The sequence below is a fragment of the Mycteria americana genome, unplaced genomic scaffold, assembly GCF_035582795.1.
Source record: "Mycteria americana isolate JAX WOST 10 ecotype Jacksonville Zoo and Gardens unplaced genomic scaffold, USCA_MyAme_1.0 Scaffold_79, whole genome shotgun sequence".
NCBI lineage: Eukaryota > Metazoa > Chordata > Aves > Ciconiiformes > Ciconiidae > Mycteria > Mycteria americana.
This window is the reverse complement of record NW_027445664.1, coordinates 245,628-263,923: the sequence shown is the minus strand read 5'-3', so window position 1 is coordinate 263,923 and position 18,296 is coordinate 245,628. Positions and strand designations below refer to the sequence as shown.

At 64.0% G+C, this 18,296-nt stretch overlaps 2 protein-coding genes across 2 annotated transcripts in view; one reads left to right on the top strand and one right to left on the bottom strand.

The window, feature by feature from the left end:
* Nucleotides 1–8,317, bottom strand: part of LOC142404143 (tenascin-X-like) — a 49,939-nt gene extending 41,622 nt beyond the window's left edge. Inside the window, 10 exon segments of the mRNA XM_075490586.1 lie at nucleotides 834–1,121; nucleotides 1,742–1,831; nucleotides 1,909–2,614; nucleotides 2,693–2,832; nucleotides 4,735–4,888; nucleotides 5,801–5,913; nucleotides 7,148–7,278; nucleotides 7,280–7,351; nucleotides 7,353–7,386; nucleotides 8,119–8,317. Coding sequence (XP_075346701.1) covers nucleotides 834–1,121; nucleotides 1,742–1,831; nucleotides 1,909–2,614; nucleotides 2,693–2,832; nucleotides 4,735–4,888; nucleotides 5,801–5,913; nucleotides 7,148–7,278; nucleotides 7,280–7,351; nucleotides 7,353–7,386; nucleotides 8,119–8,317 — 1,927 coding nt within the window.
* A 6,506-nt stretch (nucleotides 8,318–14,823) lies between these two features.
* Nucleotides 14,824–18,296, top strand: LOC142404142 (class I histocompatibility antigen, F10 alpha chain-like). Its single transcript, XM_075490585.1, is given in 8 exon segments — nucleotides 14,824–14,878; nucleotides 14,964–15,115; nucleotides 15,969–16,113; nucleotides 16,202–16,264; nucleotides 16,267–16,432; nucleotides 17,669–17,717; nucleotides 17,791–18,061; nucleotides 18,144–18,296. Coding segments are annotated over 8 exon segments (990 nt in total). The 3' UTR covers nucleotides 18,233–18,296.

Here is an 18,296-nt window from a genome sequence, read left to right as displayed (position 1 = left end):
TTTGTCAGGCAATTCAGGCAGCCAGCCTGCCAGAAATCTGCCCTTGCATGCATCTAACTACCCACCTGTCCATCCATCTGTCTTCCCACCTATCCATGCTTCCTTCCATCCAGTCACCAATCATCTCTCCATGACCCTTCTCCCTCACATCAGTCCATGTATCCATGAACCCAACTACCCATGTATCCATCCAGCCGATTAAACAGTCTAATTATTCATCTGACCACCCATGCTTCCATTCATCTATGCTTCCATCCATTCATCATCGTGATACAGCCATCAATCAGTTCACCCAACCATTTTTCCAGCCACCCATCCAAAAATCCATCCATCCATCCATGCAATGCCAACCATCCATCCATCCAATCCCATCCACCCATCCACCCATCCAGTCCCACTCATCCACCCATCCATCCAATCTCATCCATCCATCCATCTAATCCTATTCATCCATCCACCAATCCAATCCATCCATCCACCCATCCAAACCCAACCATCCATCCAATCCCAACCATCCAACCATCCATCCATCCAGTCCCAACCATCCCCATCCATCCATCCAGTCCCAACCATCCATCCATCCATCCAGTCCCAACCATCCAGTCCCAACCATCCATCCACCCACCATCCATCCAACCACCCATGCGCTCATCCAGTCATCCACCCTTCCGTATAAATGACCTTCCATCCCTCTGACCTTGCACGCACCCACGCCCACCACCAAATCAAGGGCCAGATGCTCTTCCCATATCCCTCAAGGTCAAAGGACCTGCCAAGGCTCCTGACTTGCTCCAAACCTAGCACCCACAGAGGACATAGACAGCACCCCTCACCTGTGATGGCGTCGGTGGAGATAAGACCAATCCGTTTCCGACCCCACACCCCGTACAGGTTGAACTTGTAGCGGCGGGAAGGTGACAGCCCAGGCACGGTCACCATGCGGGACCCGCCATCGACTGCAAGTGCCTGAGGTTGGCCTTGCACATCCCTGTACTGCACTGTGAAGGAGTCAAAGGTGCCCTCGAGGACGCTCCACTCCAGCTGGACAGAGCTAGGGGTGACGTGGGAGACCGTGAGCCCGCCCAGGCGGGGCCGGAGTGGTGGTTCCTCCGATGGTGGGGCTGGCACTGTCATGGAGATGGCACAAAGCAGAACATGAAGATCCACCCACCCATGCATCCTTCTGCTGAACCATGTGTCCATCCACCCACCTGTCTAATCATGCACCCTTCAATCCAAGCACCCAGCCATCCACCCATCCTCCCACTGATCCAACTGGGTGTCCACCCATCCACCCAATTGTCCATTCATTCTCTTCTTTGTCTGTTGTTCCATCCATCAGTCCATTTATCTGTCTGTCCACTCATTTGTCTATTCAAGAATCCAGGCTTCCATCCATTCAGTGACCCGTTTTTCCATTCACTTTTCCTTACATCAATCTTTGAATCCACCTATTCACCCTCCCACCCATCCATCCAACCTGCCATCCATCCATCCACCCATCCACCCATCCATCCATCTTTCCACCCATCCATCCAACTATCACCCACCCATCCATTCAACCATCCATCCATCCATCCACCCACCCACCCACCTAGCTATCCAATCATGATCCATTCATCTTTACACCCATCCACCATTCAACCACCATCCATCCATCCCTCCCCAACTTGTCTACCAAGACCAGTTGAGCCTCCCAATTGGGTCCCTCCCAGTGCTGCCATGGACCACCTGATGGTACCTGCTTTGGCTATGGCACCTTGGGGCTCAGTCAACTCCATCTCATACATGTGCTCCCAGTCCAGCAGGGGCTCATCGGTGCCACCTACCCCTGCATCCAAAAGAGGAGTGGGCAGTTATGGGATGTCCCCATACAGTGCTGTCCCCATCTCCAACCCCGTCACCCACCTGCCGTCACCAGGAATGTGTAGGACTTGGAGACGTGCCCCCGCACCACGCCGTGCACCTCCACCCGGTACCTGGCCCCCGGCACCAGCCCTGGCACCCGGGCCACCGCCGTGTCCCCTGGCACCTGTAGCTCCCCCTCGGTCCCCTCCGGCTCTTCCAGGAGCCGGTAACGGATCACCACAGTCTCTGCATGGCCCCGCAGCCCATCCAGGTCCACCAGAACCTCGCCGGTGGCCCCCGGCATCAACTGGGGCTTGGGGTGGGGGATCTGACGGAGGAGCTGCTGACGCAACGGGGCCGGGCTGCGGCGTAGAAGGTAAGAGAGGATAGCACGGGCCACCGCTGGCACCGTTTGGTTGCCCCGGAGGGGGAAGTTCGTAGCCCGGAGGTGGCTCTCCAGGCGCTGCAGCAAGGAGCCATTGTAGGAGGAGAGCTTGGCTCCCAGGTCATGCAGGGATGGGCCACCCGGGAGCACTGGGGACAGTGGGGATGCTGGGGACACTGGGGACCATGCAGATGGAGGTGATACAGGGGACTGTGGTGATGCTGGGTACTGTGGAGATGCAGGTGACCTTGGGGACACTGGTGATGCTGGTGTCTCTGGGGACCTTGGGGACACCGGTGACCTCGGGGATGCTGGGGACCCCGGGGACCCTTGAGATGCTGGGGATACTGGAAACCTTGGAGATGCTGGGGAACCCAAAGACTCTGATGACCCTAAGGATGCATCTGGTGACACTGGTGATGCCGGTGATCCCAGGGACCCTGGTGACCCCGGGGATGCTGGTGACACTGGGGACCTTGGGGATGCCGGAGACCCTCGGGCTGATGGTGACGCTGGGGCCACTGGTGATGCCGGGGACCGCAGGGAACCCTGAGGGAACCCTGGGGACCCCCCGTGGGTGGGCAGAGTCTGGGCAAGCACTGTGAGAGCAAAGGGGAGCAGGGTCATCAGCCCATCCCCAAAAGTCCCCGTCTGCCAGAGCCCGGGGACGCACGGGGGGGACACAGGGAAGGATGGACACGGGAAGGGACAGGGACAAACGGACCCATAGAGACAGACTGGGGACACCCATGGGGATAGACTGGGGACACCCAGACTCATGGGAACAGACTAGGACAGATGGACTGATGGGGACAGACTTGGGACATCCAGACCCAGGCAACAGAGGGACACATAGGGAAGCACCAGGAGATGTGGGGACATGTGGAGCCATGGGGACACATGGGCCCACTGGGACAGACAAGCCCATGGGGACACACGGGCCCATGGGGACAGACGAGCCCATGGGGACACACGGGCCCATGGGGACAGACAAGCCCATGGGGACACACGGGCCCATGGGGACAGACGAGCCCATGGGGACACATGGACCCACGGGGACAGACAAGCCCATGGGGACACATGGGCCCACGGGGACAGACGAGCCCATGGGGACACACGGGCCCATGGGGACAGACGAGCCCATACGCAGATAGACGGGCCTAAGGGGACACATGGACCCACAGGGACGGACGGGTGACACACAGACCCACCAGGACAGACAGATGCATATAGACCCGCAGAGCCATGGGGACACATGGACACGTGGGGACGGACAGAGGCTGCAGGCACCGTCCCTGTCCCCATGCCCATCCCAGTCCCTGTCACCATCCCTGTGGCCGTGACATCCCCATCCCTGTCCCCATCCCTCTGCCATCCCCATGCTTGTCACCATCCCATCCCTGTCCCCATGTCCGTGCTGTCCTCATCCCCATGCTTGCATCATCCCTGTCCCCATGCCATCCCCATCCCTATGCTGTCCCCACCCATATGTTGTCCCCGTCACCATCCCCATGTTGTCCCTGTCACCATACCTGTGCCCATGCTGTCCCCGTCCTCGTGCCATACCCATGCACATGCCATCCCTGTCCCCATGTCCATGCCATCTCCATGGCTGTCCCCATCACTGTCCCTACCCCTGTGCTCACATCATCCATGTCCCCAGGCTTTCCCCATCCCCATCCCATCCCTGTCCCCATGCCCCTGCCATCCCCATCCCTGTCCCCATCCTTGTCCCCATCCCTGTCCCCACACCCATGACCACGCCATCACCATCTCCAACCCTATCCCTGTCCCCATCCCTGTCCCCACACCCATGACCACGCCATCACCATCTCCAACCCTATCCCTGTCCCCATCCCTGTCCCCACACCCATGACCGTGCCATCACCAGCCCCAGCCCCAGCCCTGTGCCATCCCCGTCCACATGCCTGTGCCATCCCCGTCGCTGTCCCCATCCCCCCGCTCATGCCACCCCTGTCCCCATGCCATCACTGTCCCCAACCCCATCCCTGTCCACATAGCCATGCCATCCCCTTCCCTGTCCCCATGCCGTCCCCATCACTGTCCTCACACCCATGACCACGCCATCCCTGTCCCCATCCCCGTGCCATCCCCGACCACATACCTGTTCTGTCCCCAGCCCTGTCCCCATGCCAGCCCTGTCCTCTTGCCCATGACACTATGCCGTCACTGTCCCCATCCCCATCCCTGTGCCACCCCTGTCCCCATGCCCATGCCCTCCCCATCCCTGTCCCCATCCCTGTCCCCATGCTGTCCCCGCACCCATGACCATGCCATCACCGTCCCCTGTCCCCTACCCCCCCCATGTCCCCTACCCCATCCATGTGCCATCCTGACCCCTGTCCCCATGTCCACACCCATTGCCATCCCCATGTTGTCCCCACCCCTGCCCCCATGCTCATGCACGTTGCCATCCCCGTGGTGTCCCCATCCCCGTGCCCGTCCCTTCACGGTCCCCACACTGAGTGGGTGGCACGTACCGGTGCGGACACGGAGGGTGCTGGGTGCCCCAAGGTGCTGCTCCCGCCGGGCCTGGATGAAGAGCTCAAAGGCATGGCCAGGTGCCAGCCCTGTCACCTCGAAGGTGACAGCGGAGCCGGGCAGCTCATGGGTGGTCATTGCCGCCGGCTCGTCCTGGGGACAAGGGACATGCCAAGGACACGCTGAGGACACCATGGTAGGACCTGGCCCTGAACCAGACAACAGGCAGGTGACCACAGCCAAGAGCTTCTCCCAGGGCTGGGGGACATGTTGGGGACACACTGGGGATGCGTTGGGGACAGCTAAGGAGGGACACACTGGGGACAGTGTGATGAGGACACCTCCTCATCCCTGAGCCAGACAAGAGGCAGGTGGCTGCAGCCAATGGTTTGTCCTGGGGCTGGGGGACATGTTGGGGACACGCTGGGGACATATTGGGGACACCACAGTGCGGACATGTTCTCGTCCCGAAGCAGGGCTGCAGGCAGGTGGCTCATCCTGGGGACCTGGGACATGTTGAGGACACTGGGGACACAATGCTGGGGACACATCCCTGCCCCCAAGCCAGGTAGCAGGAGGGTGGCCACAGCTGCTGGCTCATCCTGGGGACAAGGGACACATTTGGGACACCATGTGGGGACACCATGGGGGGACCCATCCCTAAGTCAAGCAGCAGATGGGTCACACCACCACAGCTCATCCTGGGGACAAGGGACGCATTGGGGTCACAATGGGGGGGACACCGTGGGGGGGACTCATCCCTAACTCAAGCAGCAGATGGGTGACACCACCATGGCTCGTCCTGGGGACAAGGGACGCACTAGGGAGATGTCCCCATTCCCGAGTTAGGCAGCAGAAGGTGGCCTGACCACTGGCTTGCTCTGGGGACAACAGGCACAGTGGGGACATGTTGGGGACACCCTTATGGTGTCCCCCAGCAGGACAGCAGCAGGTGGCCATGGATGCCACCTCATCCTGGGGATGAAGGCCACATTGGGGCCACCACACTGGGGCCACCACAGCGCTGGAGACCTGTTCCCGCCCCTGTCCCCATCCATAGCTCACCAGGGGGATGAGGGCCACCTGGTAGCCGTCCACCGGCATGGTGGGGCGGGGCCAGGTCACACGGAAGGATGTCTGGTTGCGGGTGGCCAAGCGCGGTGTCACCGAGGGGATATCTGCGGGGACATGGTCCCATCAGTGGCTGCCACCACGGGGACACTTTGGGGCACCATGGGATGGGGCACCCACGGGATGATGACACCCTGGGGACACCACAGGGACAGGGCACCCATGGAATGGGGACACTCTGGGGACATCACGGGACAGGGACACCCTCAAGATATGATGGGGACACCATGGGATGGGGCACCAGTGGGATGAGGACACCATGGGACAAGGCCCATGGGATGGGGACACCCTGGGAACACCACAGGACAGGGACACCCTCAAGACACCATGGGGACACCACGGGATGGGGACACCCTCAAGACACCATGGGAACAGGGCACCATGGGATGGGGACACCCTGGGGACACCATGGGATGGGGCACCCATGGGAAGGGGACACCCTGGGGACACCACAGGACAGGGACAGCCTCAAGACACCATGGGGACACCACGGGATGGGGACACCCTCAAGACACCATAGGGACGGGGCACCCAGGGGATGGGGACACCCTGGGGACACCATAGGGACAGGGCACCCAGGGGATGGGGACACTCTATGGAACTCACAGGACAGGGACACCCTCGAGACACCATGGGGACACCACAGGTTGGGGACACCACGGGATGGGGACACCACAGGGACATGGAGGGGACACCCAAGGAACAAGGCCACCCAAGCCATGGGGACACCAGGATATGGGGCACCCACAGGACAGGGGGACACTCAGGGCCAGGGCACTGGGAGGACTGGGAGAGCACTGGAGGACACCAGGCAACACCAGGGGACACTGGGGGAAATACCAAGGTGGCATCAGGGTCCACCATGGCTGGGGGGGTGGGGACAGGAGGAGGGGCACTGGGAGCACTGGGATGGGGACGCTGAGGGAGCACTGGGGACACTTGGGGACCCTGGGACACTTGGGGCAGGTGGTGACGTACCGAGGCGGTACCAGGGCTCACTATGGCCGAGGAGAGAGGTGGGGGGGCACTGGGAACACTGGGATGGGAACACTGGGGGGACCCCTGGGGACACTCGGAGTACCAGGGGAGCACCGGGGACACTTGATGACATCTGGGGACATACCGAGGTGGCATCAGGGGGCCCACTATGGCCGAGGAAGGAGGTGGGGGGGCACTGGGAGCACTGGGATGGGGACACTGGGAGACCACTGGGGGACCGCTAGGGACCCCTGGGGGCACCCAGAGACCCTCGGGGACCCTCGGGGACCCTCGGGGACATACCGAGGGCGCAGCGGGGCCCGCCGCGGCCAGGGGGACAGGCGGGGGTGGCGCAGTGGGGACCGGTGAAGCCGGGGAAGCAGCGGCAGCGACCCCCCCGACATCGGCCTTGGTCGCTGCAGCCGAGGGGACAGGGGGGGTGGGGAGGGGAGGGGGGAGGGGGGGGGAGGGGCGGGGGGGGAGGGGCAGCCGCAGCCGTCCCCGGCGGGGGGGGGGACAGAGCTCCCGAGCCACCGTGCGTCCTGCAGAGACGGGAGGGACACAGGGGTGACAAGGCCCCATGGCCCCCTACGTGCCACCCCCACGTCCTCATGTCCCCCCCAGTGTCGCCCATATGCCCCATGTCCCCCCATGACCCCCCGATGTCCCCACGACCCTCACGTCCCCCCACATCCTCCCGAACACCCCATGTCCCAACGTCCCCCCATGACCTCCCCATGTCCCCCGTGTCCCCATGACCCTCCTGTCCCCCCTGACCCTCCCTACGTCCCCCCCTACCCCCCCCCCACGGGTCCCCCATGTCCCTCACGGCCCCCCACATTTCCCCCAATGTCCCCCAATATGCCCCATGTCCCCCCCATGTCCCCCATGTCTGCCATGGGCCCCATGTCCCCACCCTGCCCCCCAAGTCTCCATGACCCTCACGTCTGCCCACATGTCCCCCAATGTCACCCCATATGCCCCATGTCCCCCCACGTCCCCACAACCTTCATGTCCCCTCCGTGTCCCAATGTCACCCCATGTCCCTCCATATCCCCCCACGTGTCCCCCCCATGTCCCCCTACGTCCCCCCCATATGCTCCATGTCCCCGTGACCCTCATGTCCCCCCATGTCTCCACCCTGTCCCCCCACATGCCCCACGTCCCCACACTTCTCCCCCCATGTCCCTCATGTCCCCATGTCTGCCCACATCTCCCCCATGTCCCCCCACGTCCCCCATGTCCCCCCACGTCCCCCATGTCCCCCCACATACCGGTGCCGGCCTGGGGTCCCTGGTTGTCCCCACACTGTCCCTGCAGCGCTCGCACTTGTCCCTCCAGCTCCCGCAGGCGCCCCAGGATGGCCACCAGCGCCGCCGCCCCACAGGGGGGACCCGGAGGGGACCCGGGGGGGGTCCCTGTCCCCCCCCGCAGCGCCAGCGCCAGCAGCAGCAGGGGCAGCCCCGGGGTCATGGTCCTGCGGGGAGGGGACGGATGGCACCCGTGGGGACACCTGGGGACACCCACAGGGACACACGGACACCCATAGGGGACACCCAGGGGAAAGAGGGACACCCGCGGGGGACACATGGACACCCATGGGGGACACCCAGGGGAAAGAGGGACACCGTAGGGGACACATGGGCACACAGGGACACCCGTGGGGGGAACACAGACACCCATGGGGACACACAGGGGACACACAGATACCCACAGGGGACATGGACGGAAACACATGGACACCCACGGGTGACACCCAGGGATGTTGCGGGGACACCCAGGAGACACCCGGACATCATGGGGGACACCCAGGGGACACAGGGACACCCACAGGGACACCCAGGGGACACAAGGACATGGTGGGGGACACCTGGACACTCGTGGGGGACACACAGGGGACACGGACACCCAAAAGGGAGAACTGCAGGCACCCACGGGGACACACGGACACCCGTGGGGACACACAGTGGACACACGGACATTGTGGGGGGCACACAGGGGACACACGGATGCGCATGGGGACATCGAGGGGACACACGGACATCATGGGAGACACACAGGGGACACCGGCGGACACCTGGGGGGACACACAGACACCCACAGGGGACATCAGCGGAGACACCCAGGGGACACACGGACGCCCAGGGGACACACGGACCCCCAGGGGGCACCCAGGGGACACACGGACACCCAGGGGACACCCAGGGGACCACGGCAGGGACACACAGGGGACACAGGGACACCTGTGGGGACACGGGGACACCTCCAGGGGACACACGGACACTGGGACCCACGGCACCCACGACCCACAGCACCCACCCACGACCCTTGTGTGGCCCTGGCACCAGTGCGCCCCGTAACCCCCCAGTAACCCCACTCTCCAGCAACTCACACCAGCAACACCAGTAACACCAGTAACAGCAGCAAGCCCAGCAACAACTCCAGTAGCACCAGTAACTCCAGTCACCCCCTGTCTCCAGTAACACCAGTAACTCCAGTCACCCCCCAGTCTCCAGTAACTCTGGTAGCAACCAGCAACACCAGTAACTCCAGTCACCTCCAGCAACAACAACTCCAGTAACACCAGTAACTCCAGCAACACCAGCAGCACCAGCAACTCCAGTCACCTCCAGCAACACCAGCAACACCAGTGACTCCAGCAACACCAGTGACTCCAGCAATACCAGTGACTCCAGCAATACCAGCAGCACCAGCAACTCCAGTCACCTCCAGCAACTCCAGTCACCTCCAGTAATACCAGTAACTCCAGCAACACCAGCAACACCAGTGACTCCAGCAATACCAATCACCTCCAGCAAGACCAGTCACCTCCAGTAACACCAGTAACTCCAGCAACACCAGTAACTCCAGTAACATCAGTAACTCCAGCAACACCAGTCACCTCCAGTAACACCAGTAAGTCCAGCAACTTCAGCAATTCCAGCCACTTCCAGCACCAGCAGCAACTCCAGTAACCCCAGTAACTCCAGCAACGACTCCAGTTACACCAGTAAATCCAGTCACCTCCAGTAGCACCAGTAGCTCCAGTCACCTCCAGTAACACCAGTAACTCCAGTCACCTCCAGCAACTCCAGCAATTCCAAGTCACATCCAGCAACACCAGTAGCACCAGCAGCTCCAGTAACCCCAGTAAGCCCAGTAACCCCAGTAAGCCCAGTAAGCCCAGTAAGCCCAGTACCTCCCGTCCCCAAGCCGTCCCTGCGGCTCCGCCGCGGGGTGGGGTGGGGTCGGGTCGGGCGGGTGGGGCGTGGCCGGGGGCGTGGCCGGGGGCGGAGCCACATCCCACGCACCTGCCCCACAGCCCCCCCACCTCCCCAGGGGTCCGCGCCCCCCAAGTCCTGCCCCACAGCCCCTCCCCCACACGGGACCCAGGGGTCCGCGCCCCCCAAGTCCTGCCCCACAGCCCCTCCCCCCCCAGGGGTCCGTGCCCCCCAAGTCCTGCCCCACAGCCTCTCCCCCCCATAGGGGACCCAGGGGTCCGCGCCCCCCAAGTCCTGCCCCACAGCCCCTCCCCCCCATAGGGGACCCAGCGCCCGGGCGGGGACCCGGCGTCCAGGCGGGCCCCCCCTCCCCCCCCATGTGTTTATGGGGTGGCGGTTGCCGCGGTAACCAAACATCTGGGCGGCAGCAGCCAGATGTGGGGTCCAGCTGCCAGAGCGGGGGGGTGGGGGGCCGCTCCCAGTAACGCCAGTAAAGCCAGTAACACCAGTAACACCAGTAACACCAGTAACGCAGCACAGCCTGCCCCAGGCCTCCCAGTAACACCAGTAACACCAGTAACGCAGCACAGCCTGCCCCAGGCCTCCCAGTAACACCAGTAGCATCAGTAACGCAGCACAGCCTGCCCCAGGGCTCCCAGTAACACCAGTAACACCAGTAACACCAGTAACGCAGCACAGCCTGCCCCAGGCCTCCCAGTAACACCAGTAACACCAGTAACGCAGCACAGCCTGCCCCAGGCCTCCCAGTAACACCAGTAGCATCAGTAACGCAGCACAGCCTGCCCCAGGGCTCCCAGTAACACCAGTAACACCAGTAACACCAGTAACGCAGCACAGCCTGCCCCAGGCCTCCCAGTAACACCAGTAACACCAGTAACGCAGCACAGCCTGCCCCAGGCCTCCCAGTAACACCAGTAACACCAGTAATGCAGCACAGCCTGCCCCAGGGCTCCCACTGCTCCCAGTAACCGCGATCCCACCTGCCCCACACCTCCCAGTGCTCCCAGTCACCACAGTCCCACCTGCCCCACAGCTCCCAGTAACCACAGTCCCACCTGCCCCACAGCTCCCAGTGCTCCCAGTCATCACAGTGCCACCTGCCCAAGGGCTCCCAGTGCTCCCAGTAACCACGGTCCCACCTGCCCAAGGGCTCCCAGTGCTCCCAGTAACCACGGTGCCACCTACCCCAGTGCTCCCAGTAACCACGGTCCCACCTGCCCCACAGCTCCCAGTGCTCCCAGTCACCACATTCCCACCTGCCCAAGGGCTCCCAGTGCTCCCAGTAACCACGGTGCCACCTACCCCAGTGCTCCCAGTAACCACGGTCCCACCTGCCCCACAGCTCCCAGTGCTCCCAGTCACCACATTCCCACCTGCCCAAGGGCTCCCAGTGCTCCCAGTAACCACAGTGCCACCTGCCCCAGGGCTCCCAGTCACCACAGTCCTACCTGCCCCACAGCTCCCAGTGCTCCCAGTCACCACGGTGTCACTGCCCCACAGCTCCCAGTGTTCCCAGTCACCACAGTCCCACCTGCCCCACAGCTCCCAGTAACCACAGTCCCACCTGCCCCACACCTCCCAGTGCTCCCAGTAACCACGGTGCCACCTACCCCAGTGCTCCCAGGAACCACGGTGCCACCTGCCCTACAGCTCCCAGTGCTCCCAGTAACCACAGCCCCACCTGCCCCACAGCTCCCAGTGCTCCCAGTCACCACGGTGCCACCTGCCCCACAGGTCCCAGTGTTCCCAGTAACCACAGTCCCACCTGCCCCACACCTCCCAGTGACCACAGTCCCACCTGCCCCACAGCTCCCAGTGCTCCCAGTCACCACAGTCCTACCTGCCCTACAGCTCCCAGTGCTCCCAGTAACCACGGTGCCACCTGCCCCACAGCTCCCAGTGACCACAGTCCCACCTGCCCCACAGCTCCAGTGCTCCCAGTAACCGCAGTCCCACCCGCCCCAGGGCTCCCAGTGCTCCCAGTAACCATGGTGCCACCTGTGCTGTGGGGCTGTAGGGTCAGGCCATGGGCCTGTGCTGTGGGTCAGTGGGGCTGAGCCATGGGGCTGGCCATGGGGCTGAGCTGTGGGGCTGTGCCATGGGTCAGTGGTGCCGTGGGTCAGTGGGGCTGCACTGTGGAGCTGTGGGGCTGAGCTATGGGGCTGGCCATGGGGCCGAGCTGCGGGGCTGGCCATGGGTTTGCACCGTGGGGCCGTGCCACGGGGCTAAGCTGTGGGTCTGTGCCGTGGGTCAGCGGAGCCGTGGGTCAGTGGGGCCGTGGGTCAGTGGGGCTGTGCTGTTGGGCCACGCTGTGGGGCTGCAGGGCCGAGCTGTGGGGCTGGGCCGTGCGTCAGTGGTGCCGTGGGTCAGTGGTGCCGTGGGTCAGCGGGGCTGTGGGTCAGCGGGGTTGCGCCGTGGGGGGACACCAAGGGGCTGCAGGGCCGAGTGGTGGGGCTGAGCCGTGGGGCTGAGCCGTGGGGCCAAGTCACGGGTGGGGCCGGGTGGGGCCGTGACTCAGCCTGGCCGGGCCCCACCCCCCCCCCCCCGCTGCTGTTGTTGTTGCTGCAGGACATTGGGGGGGGGGACGGGGGACGGACCCGGCCGGACGCGTGGGGCCATTATGGGGGGGTCAGGGGTCACCCGGACGCCTGGGTCCCCCAGAAGGTGGGGGGGGGGGATGTGGGGCAGGGGGGGGGCCGGTTGCCTGGGTCCCCTGTGGACAGTGGGGTACAGGGGGGAGGTGGCTGCGGGGGGGGGGGGGGTGGACGCCTGGGTCCCCTAAGAGGCAGCGGGGGGGGGGGGGTGTGGGGGGCACGTGGGTTCGCCACGAGGTCTGGCAGGGTCAGGCAGGGGGTGGGGGCCCGGACGCCTGGGTCCCTTGGGGCGGGGGGTGTGGGGCAGAGCCGGGGGGGCCCGGACGCCTGGGTTGCTTGGCGGAGGGCTGGTGTTTTGCTCATCGCCCCCGGCTTGGGTGGGCCTGACACGTGTGGGGCTGGGGGGGGGCACGTGTGGGGCTGAGGGGGCAGAGGGACGAGTGGGGCTGAGAGGGGACGTGTGGGGCTGGGGGGACATAGGGCACGTGTGGGGCTGGGGGGGGGGGGGGGGCACAGTCACATGTGGGGCTGAGAGGGCCGTAGGGCATGTGTGGGGCTGGGGGGGGGCACAAGGGAAGCTGGGGGGTACATGTGGGGCTGGGAGATCCATGGGGCAGATGTGGGACTGGGGGGGTCCATGGGGGATGTGTGGGGCCGGGGGGAACAGGGGAAGCTGGGAGGGTCCGTGGGGCACGTGTGGGGCTGGGGGCACGAGGGAGGCTGGGAGGGCCGTGGGGCATGTGTGGGGCTGGGGGGGGGGTCCATGCAACACTTGTGGGGCTGGAGGGGGGGGAAGATGGGGCAGGTGTAGGGCTGGGGAAGCCTGTGGGGCTGGAGAAATGTGTGGGGCACAGGCTGCGTGGGGGGAGCCCGCCCTGGCCCAGCCCCACGGCTGCTCCTGCCAAGGAATTTTCTTGGCCTCCATCAACAGCATGAGGTAACGGGGGGGGGGGGGGGAGGGGGGGGGACCAGGCGTCCGGGTGGGGGGAGGGGGCAGATGCCGGAGACACGGGGGGGGGGGGGGGGTGACACCCCACGGTTGTCACGGGACCCCCACCCCACGGTGCCCCCCAGGATCCCCAACCCCGTGGGACACGCAGGACGCGCATCGCCCGTGGTCCCCCCCAGCCCGACCCCGGGTGACCGAGGTCCCCACGGAGCCCCCAGGTCCCCACCAGCCCCAAATCTGTCCCCACCCCACGGGCTCCGCTGTCCCCATGCCCCATCCCGTCCCCGCTGTCCCCGTCCTGTCCCCATCTTGTCCCCATTCCCCCCCCCTCCCCGTCCCGTCCCCACCCTCACCTGGTGCCCAGCGCATCCTGGGCACGGCGGACCCCCAACCCCCAGCCCAGTCCCCACCCCTCCCCCCACCCCCCACCCCTGCCCCATCCCAGCCCCCCATCCCTGCACCCTCATCCCTGCCCCCCAACCCCCCCTTCCCCCTCCCCCATCCCTGCACCCCCCCTTCACCCCCAGGCCCCCCCCCCCCACCCCCCCCCCCCAGCCCCGTGGTCCCCCAATGCACCCCGGGTATAAACACAAGGGTTGATCTCCAGCCCTGACGGTCACCAGCCCTGATGGCACCCGGTGGCACCCGTGGTCACCGTCACACGGCGCTGCCCCATCACAGTCCCTTGTCACAGCTCCTGGTGTCCCCATCCCTGCTCTTGGTGTCCCCATCCTGGCTCCTGGTGTCCCCATCTCTTGCTGTCCCCATCCCTTGGTTTCCCCATCCTGGCATCTGGTGTCCCCATCCCTTGGTGTCCCCATCCCTTGGTGTCACCATCCCCAGCTCCTGCTGTCCCTCACTCTCCTTCCCCGTGTCCCTGTCCCCCACCTTCCCCCCCCCGTCCCCCGCCCTGCAGCTGGTGCCAGTAGTGGCTGCCGGGGCGCAGGAGCTCCCCAGGGGACCCCAGCTCGTGCAGTCGTCCCCCTTCCAGCACAGCCACCCGCTGCGCCCACGTGGCCAGGGCCACCTGCCCCGTCACCAGCAGCACCACACGCCCCATCCCGCTGGCTCTGAAGATCTCCTGCTCCACCTGTGGTGGGTGGCATCATCAGTGGGGCCCCCCCAGGTGTGGGGACCCAGGGGACATGGGGCCCAAGGACCAAGGTGACACGGGGAGTAGTGATCAGTAGCGCCATGGGGAGTGGGGACCCAGGGGACGTGGGGCCCAAGGACCCAGGGGACACGGGGAGTTGGGACCATGGGGACATGGGGACACGGGGACATGCCGGGGTCCTGGCGTGTTAAACCACAACATCCCCACATGTCCCCCACAGCTGGGGACGTGGTGGGGACATGTGGGGGGACATGCGGGGATGTCGCGGGTTCAGCCGGCAGGCAGCTAACCCCCACGCAGCCGTTGGCTCGCTCCCCCCGCCAGCGGGACGGGGGAGAGAATCGGGGAAAAGCGCAAAATTCATGGCTGGAGGTAAAGACAGTTTAACAGGACAGAAAAGGAAGGAAAAGGAGAACAATAATAATAATAATAATGATGATGATGATGATACTAAAAGAACGTACAAAAGCAGTGATGCACAATGAAATCCAAACCACAGCAGGATGCCAGCTATGAGGAAGAAAATTAACTCCATCCCAGCCGAAACCAGGACAACCGGGCACGGGAGGTGCTGGGCAGGAGCACTGCCAGGCACGAGAGCTGCCAGGCGGGAGTGATGCCGGGCACGAGGGACACCGGGCACAAGCGATGCCGGGCACGAGGGACACCAGGCACAAGCGATGCCAGGCACGAGCGCTGCTGGGCACGAGGGGACTGGGTGCAAGTGGCGCCAGGTCTAAGTGATGCTGGGCATGAGGGACACCGGGTGCAAGGGACACCGGGCACAGGCAGTGCTGGACAGGAGTGATACCGAGCACGAGGGACACTGGGCACAAGCAAGGCTGGGCACAAGGGACACTGGGCATGAGGGCTCCAGCCACCCTGTCCCCCAGCCCAAGGGGGTCCTGGCTGCCCTGTCCCAGCCCCACGGTGCTTGGGATCCGGTGTCCCAGAGCCAGGGGGGGCTTCTGGCCACCCCTGCCCAGCGCATCCCCACCCCCCCAGTGCCCAGGACCCCACCCCAGGACTGGCTGCCCCGTCCCAGCCCCTCACCGTCACCATGGCAGTCGAGACCCCCAGAACCAGAGGGGCTCTCACCCACATGTCCCAGCCCCTTGGCCTCCCCATGGTGCTCAGGCCCCCCATCCCAGAGCCAGAGGGGCTCCCCCCACCCCACCCCATCTCCTTGTCGTCCCCCCCAGCATTCAGCCCCTTGCTGTCCCAGGGTGCCGTGGGGCTGGGGGACAGCCCAGCCACGCCCTGCGTGTGGGGGGAGTCTGCATCATGGCTTGACATGACACCCCGGCTGCTGGATGGGGGGCAGCCCTCGAGCCGGTGCCCGATCCCCCCGGCCCTCACATGGGGCTGGAGTGGGTGGCGCTGCCGTGGGGTCTGTGCCCCACTGAAGGCCCAGGGCTGCAGCAGCCCCTCAGCCGCGTCTCCCTGGTCATGTTTCAGAGGCGCACACGGTGCAGCGCATGTACGGCTGTGACCTCCTGCAGGACGGTAGCACCAGGGGGTTTATCAGCACGCCTACGACGGGAGGGACTTCATCGCCTTCGACATGGACACGATGACGTTCACTGCGGCGGACGCGGCAGCACAAATCACCGAGAGGAAGTGGGTGGAGGCCGGGACTGTTGCTGAGGGTCTGAAGCATTAGCTGGAGAACACCTGCATCGAGTGGCTGAGGAAATCACAGAATCACAGAATCTTATAGGTTGGAAAAGACCTTTAAGATCATCGAGTCCAACCGTAAACCTAACACTGCCAAGCCCACCACTACACCATGTCCCTAAGCACCTCATCCAAACGTCCTTTAAATACCTCCAGGGATGGCGACTCAACCACTTCCCTGGGCAGCCTGTTCCAGTGCTTGATAACCCTTTCAGTGAAGAAAAATTTCCTAATATCCAGTCTAAACCTCCCCTGGCGCAACTTGAGGCCATTTCCTCTCGTCCTATCACTTGTTACGTGGGGGAAGAGACCGACCCCCACCTCACTACAACCTCCGTTCAGGGCGTTGTAGAGAGCGATGAGGTCTCCCCTGAGCCTCCTTTTCTCCAGGCTAAACAACCCCAGCTCCCTCAGCCGCTCCTCACAGGACTTCTGCTCCAGACCCTTTCCCAGCTCCGTTGCCCTTCTCTGGACACGCGCCAGCCCCTCAATGTCTCTCTTGTCGTGAGGGGCCCAACACTGAACACAGCATTCAAGGTGCGGCCTCACCAGTGCCGAGTACAGGGGCACGATCACTTCCCTAGTCCTGCTGGCCACGCTATTTTTGATACAAGCCAGGATGCCATTGGCTTTCTTGGCCACCTGGGCACACTGCTGGCTCATATTCAGGCGGCTGTCAACCAACACCCCCAGGTCCTTCTCTGCCAGGCAGCTTTCCAGCCACTCTTCCCCACGCCTGTAGCGTTGCATGGGGTTGCTGTGGCCCAAGTGCAGGACCTTGCACTTGGCCTTGTTAAACCTCATACAATTGACCTCGGCCCATCGATCCAGCCTGTCCAGGTCCCCCTGCAGAGCCTTCCTACCCTCCAGCAGATCAACACTCCCGCACAACTTGGTGTCATCTGCAAACTTACTGAGGGTGCACTCAATCCCTTTGTCCAGATCATTAATTAAGATGTTAAACAGAACTGGCCCCAACACAGAGCCCTGGGGAACACCGCTTGTGACCGGCCGCCAACTGGAGTAAACTCCATCCACCACCACTCTTTGGGCCCGGCCATCCAGCCAGTTCTTTACCCAGCGAAGAGTACACCCGTCCAAGCCAAGCAAGAATGCTGTGGGAAACGGTGTCAAAGGCTTTACTGGAGTCTAGATAGACAACATCCACGGCCTTTCCCTCATCTACTAGGCGGGTCACCTTGTCGTAGAAGGAGATCAGGTTGGTCAAGCAGGACCTGGTTGGTCAAGCAGGAAATACGTGAGCTATGGGCAGGCCGTGCTGGAGAGGAAGTTGAGGGTGAGACGAGGACCCTGGGGACTGGTTCACGCGGGAGCATGTGCCAGCCCTCACCACCACCCCCTCCTCAGAGCCCCCCACAGTCCGAGAGTCAGGGAAGGAGGCCCACGGGATCCTGACCTTGTCCTGCCGCGCTTACGGCTTCTACCCACGTTCCATCACCGTCAGCTGGCTGAAGGACGGCGAGGTCAGGGACCAGGACACCGAGTGGGGCAGCGTCGCACCCAACAGCAATGGCACCTACTACACCTGGGCCTCCATCGAGGCCCGCCCAGAGGAGAAGGACAGGTACCGGTGCCGTGTGGAGCACACCAGCCTGCCCGAGCCCGTCCTCTTTGCGTGGGGTGAGCCCGGTGGCCTTGGGCACGTGGAGCGGTGGGCTGGGGTGGTTCCCCTTCCGCTCCTCATGGCCCTGCTCTCCCCCAGAGCCGGAGTCCAACCTGTTCACCATCGTGCTGGTGGTGGCTGTTGCCGTCCTGGCTGTCATCGCCATCATCGCTGGATTCTCCTTCTGAAGTACAGATGGAGTAAAGCACAGGGCCAGTGAGGCAGAGGGGTGTGGGACGCAGGTAGAGCTGG